Genomic DNA, 18,041 nt, shown 5'->3' with positions numbered 1-18,041 from the left:
GGGAGGGGTGGGGGAGGGAGGGGTGTGTGTGTCATGCGTTGGGAGTTGTTTTGCCCCTCCATTCCCATGTAGTTTTAAGACCTTAGATTTCTCATTCTCTTTCCTCCTGCCCCCAGACTCCCTAGTAGAAATTACTCATTAGATTGTGTCAAGTAGACAACTTACCATGCTCTTGTTACCTTTGTTGTGTTTAATAGGTTGAGAGAGTGAAAATTCAGCTATGCCAGGCGTCAGGTAGATGACTTCAACTGACCTAAAATTCCATTTCTGGTTTAGCTCCAGAATTTAACACCAGCCCCAAACTTTGTGCAGTCGCATCATGTTGTTGTTGTCCTTCTACTTTTTATGCCAGAGGCAAACCATCCTCATGATTGGAGAGGTTCCTATAGCTCTAAATCAGATTTGTTTCCTCCTGGGTGAAAGGCATTTGTGCAAGTGCAAGTCATCCTCAGCATGACTTATCTCAGGTCCTTTTTTTTCCCCTTGTTTATTCTGTTACTGTTATTACGAAGTACTCAGATTTCTAGGTGGCTTCTGGAGGCTTTTATCCAATGAATTTGCAAAAGCAAGTGAATGAACTGTCACCTTCCCTGTCTCAGTCATGTGTAATATATCTTTTACATTCTTTGGGAGCCATTGTGAGACATGCAGTTGTCTTTGACACAGAATTTTACATCTGCAGCATTATCTTTACAAAAGTGGTGTTTAGTAACCGGTTTCTGTTGACCACTTTTAAACCCCAGATTTTAAAAATAATGGGATTGCTGGAAGACAAGGGGAAGCTGGAAGACTTTGTCGATGCCTTAAATCTAGAAACCGTAGCAGTGATTACAAATTAGTGAATGAATGGCCTGTCATGCTCTGAAGTGTGTGGCATTGGTCTGTAGTAGCATAGAAAGCTCTTCAGGTGTGTTGTGGTGCTGCTCTTCTATATGAATTGTTCACTGCCACGCTTTTCTGTTTCTTATGGCTCAAATAGAACCTTGAGGAGGTTTAAATATTTAACCCTTTTAATTTCTTAAGCAGCTTTTATGATTTCTAGAAGGCATTCCATTCGATGGAAGGAAGTTGGGAATGCTCCATCCCTGGCAGTGTTCAAGGCCAGGTTGGACACAGGGGCTTGGGGCGACCTGCTCTAGCGGAAGGTGTCCCTGCCCATGGCAGGGGGTTGGAGCTGGATGAGCTTTAAGGTCCTTTTCAACACAACCCAGTCTGTGGCTCTGTGTGGTGGTATGGGAATTTTTCTTCCAGTTCAGGGTGTGATGGTGGCAGATTTTTAACCACTTACTAAAATATCAGACACATGAATTCATTTAGTCTTTGGTAATTGCGCTCTATTGTACAAAATACCTAAGGGTATTGTCTGATAATGGGAGATGGGGGGGGGCAAATATGCAGGTTTGTATCTTCTCTTTCTTCTTAGCAGATAGAGCTTTTACTTTTGCATTAGCTTGTTCCCCACAAAAACATTGAATTATCCATGCGGGAAACCTGTAATTCTGCAGCAAAAACTTGGACTGGTGCTTAGTGTGTATGGGTCAGGAGCAAGGGAGACTGGTGCAAAGATGCATGAGAGGTTAGGATTAGCACTGGCTTTGGCCTTGTTCTGCATAAAGATAAGGCAGCTGTGTTAATGCTCCAGTTTAGCACATGTGAGATCAAAATACTGCCTTGCTTTCAGGCCTCAGAGAATAGGTGTTTATTTTGGAGCAATGTCTAGTGCCTGTAAAAGTAAATGTATGAGTTCTCTGGAGGCAGTGTCAGCAGTTATGGAGACAGCAGGGAATTTTTACTAGGCAATTGAGGGAAGGTGTGTTATTCATCCTTTTTCTTCCTTCCAGTTTAATTTGGTGTTGATTAGTATTAGAGTTATTAACCAAAGTTGTTATTTTATCTTTCAGATTTTAAAGAGAACTTTCAGCATTGATATTGTTAAATTCTGTATTTCTCAGGTTGGACAAAGAAGATCACCTAAACCAGTCTTTACACATTCATGTAGTTGGTTTAATTTTTCTCCATGGTTGTAAAGTTGGATTTGTGACTGAAGAGTATTAGAAATTGCCCTCTTTGTTGCGTAGTAATTTGAAAAGAAATATTAATAATTACTTTACAAGTAATCACATTGTTCTGAAGGCTTAACATTTTACTTGGAGCCTCCTGGGAGTTGCAGCTGCAGTCATACAAAAGCAAGTATCCCTTGGAGTACCTTCTCTGGTTAATATGGTTTTAAATTAGCCTTTGAGGGAGTCGACTCAGTCATTAAACTGTTGTGACTGTTTCATCACAGCTTTATAAACTGAGTTGGGCTGTTGGATCAATTGGGATCTCAGTGTGTTGAAGTACAATATATAGTTTCTAACCTGAAATGGTTCTTAAGTCATGTAGCTAATGTAATATAAATGCTGATGCCTCCCTTAGCAGTTTTGTTTCTCTGTAACAGCTGTTGAAGAGTTGCCATTTATAAACTGTCTCTAGAGTATTATGTTAGTGAAAGTTACTTTGAAACATTCACTGTCTTAAACTGATACTTTGTCCTTTCCCAAGCTTCCAATAGCTGTGTGAGCAGAATGGGCATTTAGCATGATTTCTGTCTTACTTCCTCCAAGAAACTAAATTGATGCTCTGTTGGACTTTTTTCTGAAGCATTTTTTTCCCCTCTCTCTTGTATAGATGGTGATGGAGTTTCCTGATAATGTGCTAAACCTTGATGGACATCAGAGTAACGGTGCACAGTTGAAACAGTTCATCCAGGTAAATATATCCTGCTGGGTTTTAAGGCCATGCATCAGGTCTTGCTTTTCTTAGACTCATGCTTTTGCTTCTCTAGGAGACTGTCACTCCTGGAATGACTTAAAAGACACGTCAGCACCTGTATGCAATTATGTATTGGTACCAAAGGACACTGGGTGCATTAGTTTTCTGTGTTTCACAGCATTTGTAGACTGTTGGCTGTCTAATTGCTGCCTATCTGTTAGAACAGAAAGCCTGTAAAAGCAACGCATCTTCTGGTCGCTGCCAGTTTAAACATAATGGAAACTACAGTTTCTAAATACATTTTATTTTCTTTTTCCTAAATGCTTTTGAGCTGCTTTTTCGAGTGGAAATGTGAATTGCTTGGGACTGAGTTCTTATTATTAATACCATACCAAGACAGAATTAATGTGCCAGTTTATAGATTATATATAGTCGAATAGTGAGAGACTGTCTGGTGGTACCCCTGGAGCCTTACTAGTAGAAACTTAACTGCTACCACTCTGGCAAGTGACTGGCACTGTAACACCTGTAGCAACTAAAAAATTGTGCCACTTGATGTCCAGAGGAACAGGCCAGTTTGCTGTTGTGCAGCTTGTCCTTCTTCCCTAGTGGTTTGATAGCAGCAGTTCAGGCATATGCTGCATGTAAAGCATAGCTGCGTTGTGAAAATAGCGCATTTCTGCTGTTGCCATGACTAGTACTATTAATTACAGAAAAGAGGATTATTGCAGAGTGATACCACTTGTCAGGTGATTTAACGTGCCTACCTTTAAGAGCATAAACCTTAAATGTTACCTGATAATGGCTTTACTTTTCATAACATGTGTTACATAAAGTGAGCTGAAAATATTTTCTCTTTTCAACTGATGTATTTACACGCTCCGTGGGATTGATTAGTTTCACTATGCACAATGTCTTTTCTTTCTTTCCTCAGAAGTTGTGACAAGTCATTTCTCCATTAGGAGTGTTTAAGTGGTGTGATATGACAATGATACAGAAAATACTATTGTGGCAACATTCCCTGTATGGATACAACTGTGCTTACAAAGCTGTGCTTTGTAGAACTGGGGAGAATGATGCTCAGAATTAATACGCTGACAGGACTTAGCTTTTACAGATGATGTTGGAAAGTACCAGCAGTGCTGATATTCTAAGTGCAGGTGTGTGTGAGGGAGGGTCTCTCTTCTGCACAGCTGTGTTAGTGGCAGTTCAGTGTTGATGAAGTCCAAGCCAGTAATTTAGCAGAAGGAATAGAAGAGTATGTGTTTTTTGTGTGTGCGCCTGGGTGTGTTTGACAGAAGAACAAGAAGCTCCTAAAATTGTTTATTGATGTAAGAAACATTAAAGGTGCTCTCTTTAATGTTGTATTATTAGCACACATTGAACGTTCCCTAGCAAAGTAGAAAGTTTCACCCTGAATAGTAAGTAGTGTGTGCTGGCTTTTAATTTCAGATGTTAGAATTTATACTGGGAAATGGCATTTAGCCTTCAAGGAAAAATAATGCAAAATTGTCTTGTCTGAACAAAATAAGCTTGTTGTAAATGAGGTTTCCATCCAGGAATTTCCTTTCTATGCAGAATTGTGTGTGAGATCCTTTACTAAAACAACTGTTGCTGAAGTGGAGAAAAAAGGGCTTCCTGATAAGGACAGGGACATGTTCCATTTGTTTGGAAGCAGCATTTGCTGATATGAGTGGTGGAAGGAGGAAACGAGCAGAAAAATATTAGCTTCCTTGCAGAGGGCGGATGGTAAGACTTGAAGCAGAATTGCTCCTATGCTATTAGCAAGCATGGTTCATACAGTAAGTATTTTAAATGTCTATGGTAAGACAGTGACCTGAAGCTGAGCACTGCAGACAGCTTCCACAAGTGTATTTTGATACAGAAATGCTGTTGAAAATGAGGAAACCTTAAACAAACGCACAACTTGAACTCTTGGTTTTGGTTTTAATGATTCAATTTCTTGCTCTCTTTTAGAGGCATAGCATGCTTAAACAGCAGGATCTGAACATTGCCATGATGGTGACATCGCGTGAAGTGCTGAGCGCACTTTCTCAGCTGGTCCCATGTGTTGGCTGTCGTCGCAGTGTGGAACGTCTGTTTTCTCAGCTTGTTGAGTCTGGAAATCCAGCACTTGAACCCCTGACAGTAGGGCCCAAAGGGGTGCTGTCTGTAACTCGGAGCTGTATGACTGATGCAAAGAAGCTGTATACACTGTTTTATGTACATGGGTAAGTGTCTTAGAAATGCTCAGATTATTCTTATCTGGGGAAGAGGAAAGTTGGCTTCTGTGCATTTCACTTTATAGCTGCCTTGGTGGTACTAAATTGTCACAAGTTTGGATCTTCTAGTACATGCTTGTCTTTTAGAGCCACGTTAAACTAGTTGTCACCTAAACAGTTTTGTTCTCTGGCTAAAGTTGAAAACACAGCACAGCACCAGTTACTAAGAAGGAGAAAAATGACAGCTACAACTGAACCCAGGACAACTGGGGAAAAACCAAACCCAACTAATCTGCTGTATCATCGGTTGCGGTGCCATAATTGCAGTTGAAAGCTGCTGATATTAAAAAGTTTAGTCATTAATCTGAAATAGGTGCTGTGGGTTTTTCATGATCGCTGGAAGAAGAAGAGATCTTTGCAACTATTAACTAACACCTGCCCCTAAAAAGCTTTGTACTCTTGAGTATAGAGGTAGCGCTGAGAAAGTAAAACCTTCTGGGTTTGGCTAGCTCAGTAAATAGCCTCGGAGCCATTTGTTTCTCAGCTGTCAGCAGACCAAACAGTGACTGCTCACCACAGTGTGCCTTGGCCTTCCAGCTGGCTTCAGCTCATTCTTTCTGCAGTCAGCAGGCCAGCGAGAAGTAGGAAAGGTTAGTGCAGAGCTGGGACTATCAGGATCTGAAGGGTGAAGTAGCATAACTTAATAAAGTGGTCACAGTGGTTCCCCACACTTCTGAAATAGGCATCATTGCTTGAGGTCTGGTACTTAGAGTTATGCAATAGCTTTTTAGATGTGGGTTGTCTTTATCTCGCTTGCTAGGATTTGTCTGGAAAATCCTTGTGTACTGCAGGATTGTGTGTCAGAACAAGTAAAAATGGGGGGACAGGAGGAAGTTTTAGATTCAGTTCGTTAGTGTGCTTGTTTCTGATACATGAGCTGATTCAATCCCTTTGCAGTTTCTCTGGATAACCACGTTTTTGGAATATGAAGTTAATTTTTTTCCATAGGTCCAAACTGAATGATATGATTGATGCAATTCCCAAAAGTAAGAAGAACAAGAGATGTCAGTTGCACTCCCTGGACACACACAAACCAAAACCTTTGGGGTAAGTTTGTTTAACATCCACAATTCCAGTTAAAATATTTTAAGAAACCAAACCATTGATATAGTACCTTATGTTTAAGCATTGTGATAAAACTCTTATGCTGTTATCTGTGTACCAGAGCAGTAATCTCTGAACTATTTGGTGTTTATAGTTGACTCAAATAGTTGTGGGGGAGAGGAGCAGAAGCACCCAGGAGTTCAGGGCAGTGTGTTTTGTAGTGCATGAGCCTTTCTTCATAGGTTTTTTGTAGTTAACCCTTTTTTGTGCAGTAAGAGTGACAGTCTTATCAGTAAGATGTTTAATTCTTTCCTTGCTCATGCTTCGACTGGACAAAACTAGTGCTATGAGCTCTTCTGTCTTCCCAGCATAAGCTCTGTGGTTCTTCCTCAGTGTGAGAGTTGTCCGTCTGCCCTTTGTCAGACCTACCTAAGGCAACCAGTGGTGCTTTTGTATAAAATTTAAGGCTGCTGTAAGAAGTGAGCTGTTTCCCAAGATTTGCTTTTTAGTTCTGGTAGTTTCATTTTTGCCTTTTCGCTTTCGGGTCTGTTTTGTTTGGGCTTATTTCTTTGGTATAAAAATATTCATATTTAATTTCAAAACCAGGTGCCAAAATGCAACTTGGCCATTACAAACCAGTGCTCTCTGATGTGTTTTTCGTATCTGTCTGACATAGGTTGGACTATAGAGTCTGCTCAGGGCATGGATGGCTTCTGCATAGTGATATAAACAATGCTCTTGAAAGACAAACTGGTTTTTGTGCTCTACACCTCAATGAGTGATCAGCAGTTTTTCTCACACTGAAGTGAAAGGGTACATGGTAAATGAATAAACATCTTGCTTGGGGGTTATTAAAAATGCCTTGCACAACTCTTAATAAAGGCCTTTATTGTGGTGGGGCTGCAGGGTTAAAACTAAACTCTGTATTTTCTCCAAATATGACAACATGTTTTGAATAGACCAGTGAAAAAGATGTATGTGAGCCTCTGTGTCTTGAAGTTGAAATAGTTTATTCCAGCTGGCTAACCAGAAAAACACTCCCTGCAAATCTGTTGTGTATTTTGGGGCATTTTCTTGTTCCTAGGGTGTTTAGTATTATTTTTATCATGACCAATAAATTGGACTACTGTGCTTAGTCGAAGTGTTCATGACCTTTTTTAGTCAGTTGTGTTCTGCTTCACAACCTGTGGAGGTTTGATCATGGTTTCCAGTTACAGGATGTATGTTTTTCTATGCAGACTTGAGTCACTTTGGGTTTAGGTAAATCCCCTGAGCTGGTAGGCATGTGGAATTTGACACTTGCTTTTCACTTGGGCTGCTTGAGGACAGTGGTAGCTAATCATTATCTCTTTTTTTTTTTGTTTTGGTTACAGGCTTTTCATATAATTAGTTTAAAGCTTATGTTACATAAGCAAAAGGTCATAGGAGTTATAGGGTTATATTAACATAAAGAAAATCCAAAGCATTATGAAAGTGTTATTTTTTTTCTTTACTTTTGTTTTTAATAAAATTAATCTTTTCTGTGTAAGAACAGATACTGCAGAACCTGCAGTTACCATTTTGGCAAAGCAGAACAATTCTGAAACTGAGTGAAGAGAGAGGAAAATGCTGCCTTTGTTTCCTCAATTCAGGCTGGAATAAATCCCCTTAGTATTCTGAATGCTGGCAGGTTAATAGGGAATATGTGGAAGAGCAGTATTTAATACACTTGCAAGTAAAGTCTCCTGCTTTATCTGGTGGCATGGCTTGTGCACCATCAGTGTAGTTCTCTAAAGAAACACGGCTTGCACTCTGCTTGCTCAGTCCATACCCAATTGTTATGCTGCAGAAGTGATCAGGGTGCATCAGTACTGCTGTTTCTCTAGATAAATCTGCTGCCTTGAGTGGAAGCAAGTATGCTGGCAGCCTAGGCACAGAGGCATCAAATAGAACTGTTCTACAGAGCAAATTTGTTTATCAACTTAGAGCTTCTTATTGCAAGAAACCTTTTCAGCTGAGTTGCATCTCTGGGGCATTTTGTACACACAGAAAAGGCTTTGAGTTGTAATTGTGTTGCTTAATTGGGCAAGTTACATAACTACCTAATACCACTTGAGTTACTTGATGTCCTTGGTTTGTGTGCCTGGTTTATGGGTACTTGGGTCCATTCGAGGATAAGGAGCATTTTAACCTCTCATAAAATGCGAGCCATATGATGTGGCAGGCTAGATAATAGCACACACAAATACTCTTGAGGAGCTAATTACTAAATGGGAGTGCTTCTTCCCCTGTTTCCCTGCTCTGTTGTACCCATACATGAGCTTAAACAGAACTGACCGTTCTGATAAAATGTCAAGTGTAGACAAGCCTGTAAGTAAGCACGACTGCTATTTAAAGTTTATTCTTTGCTCTATACAGGTACTTCTAGCATACCCAAACCTGGGCTTTGGGGGGTTTTAACTAATTTTGGAAATTAAATGTAGTGTGTTTTATGGTTTCTTACGGTGGTAAATATGTGGAAGTTTAGGGGGTTTCTTTTGCTTTTTTCTTTGTGGGTTTGGTTTGGTTTAGTAAGTTCGCAGACAAAATTTAATCCTTCAGAAGTATTAAAACTTGTATGTGTTTATACTCAAGGTAATATAGGTAATATCCTCAAAAATACTACTGGCTTTCAGCTGTAACTTTAAAACGTCCTCATGAATCTTGGTTTCTAAACATGGGCAGCACAATTTGTATGTTACGTCTGACTTTACCAGAGGTTAAGGCTCAACCTAGGAAGGATTCCAAGTAAATTAAGGACCATGGTAGCATTTTCATAGCATTTGTTTAGGAAAAATAAGTAGCGTGTTTTATATATATAAAATATATATTATAATACTATATATATAGTATAGGTTTAAAAATGTTCTTTTAATGCTGTGTGGCACTGAAGGGAGCAGTAGCACACTCAGTACACAGAAATTAAATGCAGATAAGAAAAGTAGTGAAGACGGGAAGAAGGAGGAGAGCGAGTGTAGCATCATTTCCACTGTGGGTCTTTCCAGGGAGCAGTCAGGTAAACTGATGATGCTTTATTTTGCTGCTTTTCTAAACCCCTCACAGGATGATGGACAGTCTTTTGTTTCTTATGATTTTCTTTTGCAGGGGTTGTTGGATGGATGTGTGGGAGCTCATGTCCCAGGAATGCAGGGATGAAGTAGTTTTAATTGACTCTAGTTGTCTTTTAGAAACATTAGAAACCTATCTACGAAAACACAGGTATGTTAAAAGAACAAAGACACACCTTCATCTTGAGGAATACATGCTGCGTTGTTTTGTGAATCAGAATGTCTGTGGAGTTCACTCAGTGGTTAAATGTGTAAAGGATTCTTCTGATACCTTCCAAAAACTTAAGATCTAAGCTTCATGGTGATGGGGAACTTTGGCAGATTGCATCGTAACAGACTAAGATTGTGAAACATTCTTTGTGTTTCACCTGTTGTTCCGGGTTACGGTGATGCAGAGAGCTCAGATGAACTCATAGCTGCTTGTCTTAATGTCTGTTTTGTTAGGATTAAGTTGTGATTTACAATTTGATGTATTAAAACTGCCTGTATTCTATCACTCTTTCACAAGTAGCCTAATGTGTCTGGGACTATGCTTTTTTTTTTAGGCTTTTGGGGAGTATGTGCAAATTCAAACTAATATGAGCTAAACTAATAGCAGCAGGTTTTAGGCTTGGTGCTGCTTGTAAATCACTGTTTTAAAACAGTTATTTATGACTTAGTAGTGTTAGTACTATTAGGTCTCTCTTGCAAGGTAAAAATAGGCCACTAAATCATTGTTGCATGTGTATGGGAGCTACCATGCTGATTAAAACACTTTATTTTCCAGTAGTCTCAAGGTTCTGATGCCAACAGTGGGACCACAGATGGGCGCGGGGGTGGTGGTGGTGTGGAAATAACACTTTGGAAACAAAATAGCTTTAATCTCCTGTGACATTAAACATGGTGTTGGCAGCATTCCTGATGCTAACCTGCAATAATATTACTGTTTTCTTTCCTTCCACCACAGAAACTAGCCAGTTATCATAGTTCTATCAAACATCAAAATATGCTTGACTTAGTGTTGTCAAGTGACTGGACAAACTAGGAAAGGGAAAAACACCATCCAGAGATGGCATGAAGAGCCAGCTTTTCGAGCTGAAAGCTGAAATGTGAGCAGCTTGTCTGACTTGCATTGTTAAATTAATACAGCCAGAGGTTTTGTAGCTTCTTGAAGATGACTCCTCTTACGAAATAGAGCTTAATTTGGTTGTATTTTAATTATAACAGGCTTCGTAACTATGCTCTTCTCACATTAGTTATCTGAGCTGTGTTTAAATTGAGTACCTTGTGTTCTAAATAAACCTTGTTTGGCTATCTGCAGTTATCTAGTAATTCAAAATATGTTTAAAGGTGCTTGTAGTGGAAACATCACTCGTATAGAGCAGGCAACAGAGGGATTTCTTTTTTCCTTATTGTTTATCACTCAAGTATATTTTAAATAATTGCCATAAAGTAACATGGAGTGTGTTACTTGAGAGGAATTTTGTCCCGGCTTATACTAATGATCCAGTTTGTTCACTGTTAGATTTCTGATCTTTAAACAAGTGGATTTGCATATCCATAGAGGAATTTCTTCGTATTAACAGTTAGCCCGATTTATGCCTTGCAGCATGAAAGTTGATATCCAGACTTGTACTATACGATAGGTAGTATAACACATATAGTAAACTTACAATGGCTTGCAGCCAGAGTCTTCCTATTTTACCTTTTGAAGTAACATAAACCTTATGTGACCTAGTTTAAATATAGCATGCACTATTGAATAGCTCCGTATATTATCACTTAGATTTGTCTGTGCTTAGCTCGGTCTATTACAACTTACTCTGCTTGAATAAGAACTCAGTCCCGTTCTGTTCTCTTCCGACACAGGTTTTGCACTGACTGCAAAAATAAAGTCCTTCGGGCATACAACATTCTCATTGGCGAGCTGGACTGCAGCAAGGAGAAGGGCTACTGCGCCGCGCTCTACGAGGGCCTGCGCTGCTGCCCCCACGAGCGCCACATCCACGTGTGCTGTGAGACGGATTTCATCGCGCACCTCTTGGGCCGGGCCGAGCCCGAGTTCGCAGGAGGGTATGAGTATGTAATTTGCTAGAGTGGGCTATCTAGCGCTTTGCTTCTTTATTTTATTACTGACTGTATTTTGCAAAAGTGGTTCGTTGCCTCCTTGCTGCAGAATAAGGTAAATGTTTGTGTCGAGTGTCCGCGTTAAAGTAGATTCTCAAGGTAGCGCTGCAGCGTAGCGAGGATTTCGTACGTGCTTTTGGCTTTCGAGTGCATTTAACTCTGAAGGCAAGGCTGAAAGGAACTGCCAGGTGTCTTCTGGTTGGTGTGTTCACTCACAGGGCCGCCTGCTTTTCCATTGAGGTGTTCAAAGTATGCGAAATAGAAAGAGATCCTTGGTTGGCAGTGGTAGCGAACGCCAAGTGTTCAATTTAGTTTTGTCACCACTTGTAGTAATTTCTGAACCTGCTTTAGCATCTTGAACACTTACAGTGAAAAATACAATTCTGAGCTCAATTAAAGCTTAGTCATAACCGATGAGATGGTAAATCCTGTCATGATTTTTCCTTAATAGAGTACAGATTAATGCTGAAATGTTTTTACTCGGTTCGGTAAGTAGTGTTTAAACTTCTGTGTGTGTTTATTCAGCTTCGGTTCAACTGACACATAAATGTGTAGGAAGGTGAAATGTTTGCTATAAACTAAGTACAAACTGCATTAAACAAGAGAGTGGCTACATCTCTGGCATTAAAACTCTGCTGGTCCCTGTTATTAGGAGCGAGCAGAGACTGATGGGGCACTGCCTTCCGAAGTCACAGGTGGGAAGGCACAGTGCAGCTTAACAGCCCTGTGCACAGATTAACCTGGGAGGAATGTCCTGGTGGTTTTGACCTGGTCCTTTCTATTTTGCACCTGCATGCAGCACAGCAGAACTCGGTTTAAAAAGCTGCTCATGCAAACACTATCTTTAGCTGTACATCAAGAAAATACGTCATAGAACTGCTTTTATCTCTTGGTAGACTTCCAGCTACTCTAACAATACTGTACTTTGGTTCAACTCTTCCTGTAGACGAAGAGAAAGGCATGCTAAGACAATAGACATAGCCCAAGAAGAAGTGTTGACCTGCCTGGGGATTCATCTTTATGAAAGATTACACCGAATCTGGCAGAAGTTGCGGGCTGAGGAGCAGACGTGGCAGATGCTCTTTTACCTGGGTGTCGATGCTTTACGCAAAAGCTTTGAGGTAAACCCCCCGTTTTATCTAACCCAAACTGCTGTAATAACTGTGTGCATCTCACTAAAATGATTTTTCTGCTTTCTGCTGACATTGGGCTGGAAGGAGCTTCAAGGTGTTGCATTCAATCCCTTGCTCACAGGGGGCAACAGTTGTGTAATATCAATGCATGGCACAACTGAGTTGTGCTACGTGAAGTCTACTGGAACACAAAAGATTGAGGCTTGCTTGTACTTTCCAAGCTGCACATTATAGTGCACTGGATCTTCAGTGTTTTTAATTCACAGTGAAGGTTTTTCTATCTGATCGTATTGAAAAGTAGCTCTGGCCACAACAGGCTTATTAGTAAAAATGGAGGATGTGCTTTTGGATTACAGACACAGCTGCTAACCCTTGCATTCAGTGTGTTCCAAATGCAGTCTGTAATCCCCTGGGATCTTGAACTCCATGCAGTTCCTTCAGCATACACCAATAGTACACTTGCCTTTTGGTATGACACAGATTTTCTTTTATGTTTATCTTCCATTCTTAATGATTGTTCTCTCTAAAAACATCAGAGAAGGAGAACAAAATCAGTTTGGGAAAGATCATAGGGGAACCCTCAGCTAGTTAGTTCTTGGGGGTTTTTACAAGTAATGGTTTAAAGACTTACAGTGCTGTGGCAGTGGCATTGACTGGACATGACTGGGTGCACGGTGGCATTTCTGTCAGGTTTTGTCTTGGTCTTTTTAATTGAGGAAAGTGTGGTGCTGAAAATTCACTGGCATCGTAACGTTCAGGTAGATGTACTGGTATGTGATGTTGGCAATGAACTTGACATACAGAACTGTTACATTTCTGTATAGGGTCCTTTTCTGAGGTGAGTGGGATTGATGATGTCTCAGTTTGGCTTAAGGAGTTCTCAGAGTGATCTGGGGAAAAAAAGGGCATGTGTTTTTACCTCTGTAGGAGCATTGATCCAGAATAGCTGACTGGTTTAACTGTATTCGTGTAACTTTGTATGTGGATGTGCCATTATACTTGCTCTGAACTTAATATTGAAGAACCTATTTAGATACTTGCCACATTTTGAGGTACTTCTACACTTCAAAATTGCACTGCCTAGAAAAATCAGATACATTTTTCACTGGGTATCCTAAACAAACAGCTGCAGGAATTCTGTAGCAGGAGTTCTAATGTGGCTTTTTGTGCTGCTGTGTTAAATAATCAGATCCAAAAATGCATTCAAGTCCACAACTTCTCACTGAAAATTGCAGACCTAGGCCATAAGTTAAACACAGCACTCCCCAAATTCATGAATCTCCTCCAGCAATCCTAAGGTAGTGATAAATCTGGACAGGCATTTCTCTTTGATGGTCAGTAGTTGTGTTGCTGTGACTTCCTAAGTACTTACCAGCTATGCTCCTTCTTTATAATGTAAAAGCTTGAATCGTGTTAACATCTATAAATAGATCTAACCTCTTGCAAACAGATGGCTGTGGAAAAAGTGCAGGGTATTAGTCGATTGGAACAGCTCTGTGAAGAGTTCTCAGAAGAAGAAAGAGTGCGAGAGCTCAAACAAGAGAAGAAGCGCCAAAAACGGAAGAACAGACGGAAAAATAAGTGTGTGTGTGAGATCCCTGCTCCTTTGCAGGCAACAGAGGAGAAGGAGATAAATCAGGCAAAGGTAAACACTGATAGTTGTGGCTTTTTTGCTGCTGTTAAATAACCAGATATCTAATTTGGAGCCTCATTCATCAGCTCACTGTTTTAAGTTAGAATTCCTGAGGGGTTTTTACTCTATTTGGGAACTAGTATTTGATCACTAGAGGAACTGAAATACTTTTCCAGATTAGTACAGTCTTGTTGTAAAGTAGTTGCCTGGAACTCCTGAGCTTGGGGTTGTTTTTAAACCCTAAATCTCCAGGGGTTCAGGTTATCCTAGAATGTTTTTCAGTTATCGTTTCTTAAAGATCACTTAGAGTACGGGAATTCAAATGCTGGTTGCAGACAATCTGCATTGAATTGCTGGAGAGGGTTAAAAGCTTTGGGTAACTTCCACTGCATAAGTGCAATTATTATCGTGGATCTCCTGACTGAACTTACTGTTCCAACTGTTGGTTGTGTTATTGTGGGGAAAGTAGTTGGTTTTGGGGTTGTTTTTAGTTGTTTAGTACTTCTGAAGAATTACAAGCAACGCTGTGGCTGTTACCAGTCAGTGTCAGTTGTTTGCTCTTGTGTAAGAGTATCCTCTATGAAGATGTTGGCTGAGCTCCTTTGAGTACCTGCAAGTAACTCCTGGTTTTGTTTCAAGGAGAATTCGAACTTCACGGAAAGCAGTTGCAAAGCCTGTGGTAGCACTGAAGAAGCTAACAATTGTGTAGAAGTAATTGTTACTAATGAAAGCACTTCTTGCACCTGTCCTAGTAGTGGTACCCTATTAGGTTCACCTAAAATCAAGAAAGGTATGTCAAATGCCATTGCTTTGCGTTGTAAAAACATTTACCATTTGTGGGCTGAAGCAGCACTCGGCTCTTCTTATAAATAACTTCTTCTAAAGACTTCTTCCACGTTAGAGGCATAACTAAAGAATATGCAGCAGCTCCTCTACATCACTGTAACTTTTCACTTCATCTCAGGTTTATCTCCACATTGTAATGGCAGTGATTGTGGCTATTCATCTAGCATGGAGGGCAGCGAAACAGGATCTCGAGAGGGGTCAGATGTGGCCTGCACTGAAGGCATTTGCAACCATGATGAAAATGGTAGGTTTGGTGTGACTGTAACATCAGTTTAGTATCCACGAAACTGAAGTGTATCTGAAGAGAAAATGGCCTGTCTTTTGCAGGAGATGATTCGTGTGTCCATCGCTGTGAAGACAAAGAGGAGGATGGAGATAGCTGTGTGGAATGTTGGGCTAATTCAGAAGAGAATAACACGAAGGGCAAAAACAAAAAGAAGAAAAAGAAAAGTAAAACTCTGAAGTGTGAGAATGAACACGTAAGGAACACAGCTATTCCAGAATGCTTATTTAAATGCATGTGTTTTAAAGTAGTTCACATTTCACTTGTGACTAATGCTGTAAGTGGGGTAACAAGGATCTGCTGCTTCCTCTCCATCCATGTTTTGAAATCAAAATTCTTCCTACCAAAGGTTGGGTTGGAAAGAGTCTCTCCTCTCCTGTGTCCACTTTTGTGTGCGCTCAGGGAATTAACCTGCCATTCCCCCCTCCTCCCCAGGCACACACATATAAAAATACATATCCATGTTCTCTTTTCGAACCTTTTCCTTCCCTCTTTCTCTCTGCTTCCATCTGGAACTTGAATGTTTCAGGTTTAACGCTGCTGGTAGTTCATTACAGGCTCTTTCCAATTCTAGATTCAGAAACTTGGAAGCTGTATGGCAGATCCAGGTAACAGAGAGACCTCAGGAAATCTAATGCACACAGAGTTTCACCGCGACAAGACCAAAGACACACATGCTGAAAGCTGCTGTAGCTCAGAAAAAAGTGGGCAGCAGTTGCCTTGGTTTGAGCATATGAAAAATGTGTCACAGTTTGCAGAACCTACAGAAATGTCACTTGTTCCTGATACTGGAAAAGGTGCCAAAAGCTTAGTGGAACTCCTTGTAAGTAACCACTTCCTTTGAGTTTTAGGCTGTAGCATAGTGCTTTAAACCCTCGGGATTGAGGATGGGGTTCAGAAGGGAAATCTCACTGAAGAACTTACAAGAGAGAATGTAACTGAACTGAAGATTCATAGCTTGCTCTCCTAGTGCTTTGTTTGCTTTTGCATGTTCTCTGTAAAGTATTTAACTCAAGATGCTTTGCAGAGGAGGAGAAATTGCCTGTCACTGGAATGCAAGTGACAGAACTTGTATTATAACTACTTAATATCAAGGATTGCATTATTCCATAAAATGAAATGTGCTTTATTGCTGCCTCCATGCCTCAAATACTACTTCCCTGCTACAGGCTCCGTGGACAGCTTCTCCCTTTTCCTTCCCTCTTCCCTTTTTATTTACTTAGTTTTAATTTAATGCTTTTGCAATGGCAGAGTGCTAAAACTGAAGCTTGTTCTGGTGGATTTCGTGACTGCATAGGCTGCCTCTTCCCCAAAATCTAGCAGAGTATGGTGTGTGAATCAGATGGCTGGAGTAGCCAGCTAAAGCTTGTGGAGTCGTGGCAGAAGGGCTGAACCTTCCTTCAGAGCAACTGTAGACCCTGAGTACGATTGCAAGAGGTGAGCTGCATGGGAAGGGTGATGCTCGAGTTCTTAAATGCCTGTTTTCCTTTGTAGGATGAGTCTGAATGCACTTCTGATGAGGAAATCTTTATCTCACAAGATGAAATCCAGTCCTTTATGGCAAACAACAAGTCCTTTTACAGCAATAGAGAACAATACCGACAGCATCTGAAGGAGAAATTTAACAAGTACTGCCGCTTAAACGATCACAAGGGGCCCATTTGTAACAGTTGGTTGACAACAGCTGGAGCGAACTAAAGCCAATAAAGTAGCTCTGTCTTTCACTGAAACTCTCGATGACTACTGCGCCTTCTCTTTCAAAAACTTAATTTAGTGACTTATGGCAAAATTTTATCTTAAATTAATGTGATTCTTTTTTTTTCTTGGTTTTTTTTTTCTTGGGGGGAGGCTGGTGGAGGTGATTTCATTAATTTTGTTCTTTCTTCAGGCTTGTCTCTTTAGTTGAGTAGCTGTGCAAGCCTCTCTTAATTTAAAGCCATCTCTTTTCATTAAATGTTTCTCTTACTGTGAGACTTACAAAAAGCAAACTAGTGGCAAAGTAATGTTGTACCTATAATTCTGTACAGAATGACAATGAGCTGAATATAAGATTTTACAAAGTAGACATCCATTTGCAAAATGTTTTGGATGTAATATGTTAAAGCGCAATGTGCAAAATTTAAATAAAGAATATTTATTAATATGCATAGTAAAAGTTGGTGTTGATGTTTCTACTTTCCACACTCCTTCAGCAGTGCAGACCTTCCTGCTGGTCAGATGCTGTCGCTGCGGGCTGCGTGACTCCATGGAGGGAAGGGTATGGTGAGTAAACGTGGCCTGGGGAAGGTACAGACCTCTTTTGCTGTAGTTACTGTGGGATTTGAGTTACTACTCAGCAAGCACGAGGAGTGTGCAACCTACACAGTGTCGGCACCTTAACTTAGTTTTTCATCACGACACTCTGCTGCCAGTGAGTTATTTTGTGCTTATAAATGCACTTGTTTTCCATCTCCCCCAACAACGCAGACTTGAGCCTTCTGCGTGAGCCTGTCCCGGTGTTAAGGCGCTTCGGCAGATCCCACCAGGGCCGCCGGGTGGCAGCGGCGGAGCGTTTTCCACGGGAGGGTGAGGGGCAGCGCTTCCCGCTGCCGGCACCAGGGGCTGCTCCGGGTTTACTCTTGCGGGTGGTGGAGATGCGGTAAATCTGTACCGAGTGTAAAACGAATTTACTCCCCGTGGGCACCGAAACGTCCTTCAGGCACTGTCGGTTCTAAAAATACAGGTTAACGAGCTCAAACTGGAGCTGTAGCAACAAAGGAGAAAAACCAAACCTGTTTGAATTCTTAACAGGGATTTTGGAGAGAACTCTTTTAAAAATGCATGTAGGAGGCCAAGGCCACCTTCACTATGCCGAGAACCACCGAGGTGAGCAGA

At 40.7% G+C, this 18,041-nt stretch overlaps 1 protein-coding gene across 1 annotated transcript; it reads left to right on the top strand.

Moving 5' to 3' along the window:
• Positions 1-2,670: 2,670 nt before the first annotated feature.
• On the top strand, positions 2,671-17,314 carry GGNBP2 (gametogenetin binding protein 2; the record flags this gene model as incomplete). Its single annotated transcript, XM_010016129.1, has 12 exons — positions 2,671-2,751; positions 4,732-4,985; positions 5,985-6,083; positions 9,204-9,317; positions 11,015-11,218; positions 12,219-12,393; positions 13,856-14,050; positions 14,678-14,828; positions 15,003-15,128; positions 15,212-15,363; positions 15,742-15,990; positions 16,662-17,314. Coding segments are annotated over 12 exons (2,004 nt in total), but the record flags the coding sequence as incomplete, so codon positions are not given.
• Between the last annotated feature and the right edge of the window lie 727 nt (positions 17,315-18,041).

Source organism: Nestor notabilis, unplaced genomic scaffold (assembly GCF_000696875.1).
Source record: "Nestor notabilis isolate BGI_N333 unplaced genomic scaffold, ASM69687v1 scaffold29696, whole genome shotgun sequence".
Lineage (NCBI taxonomy): Eukaryota > Metazoa > Chordata > Aves > Psittaciformes > Psittacidae > Nestor > Nestor notabilis.
Note: the sequence above shows the minus strand (reverse complement) of the source record. Positions and strands in the feature narration are given on the sequence as shown.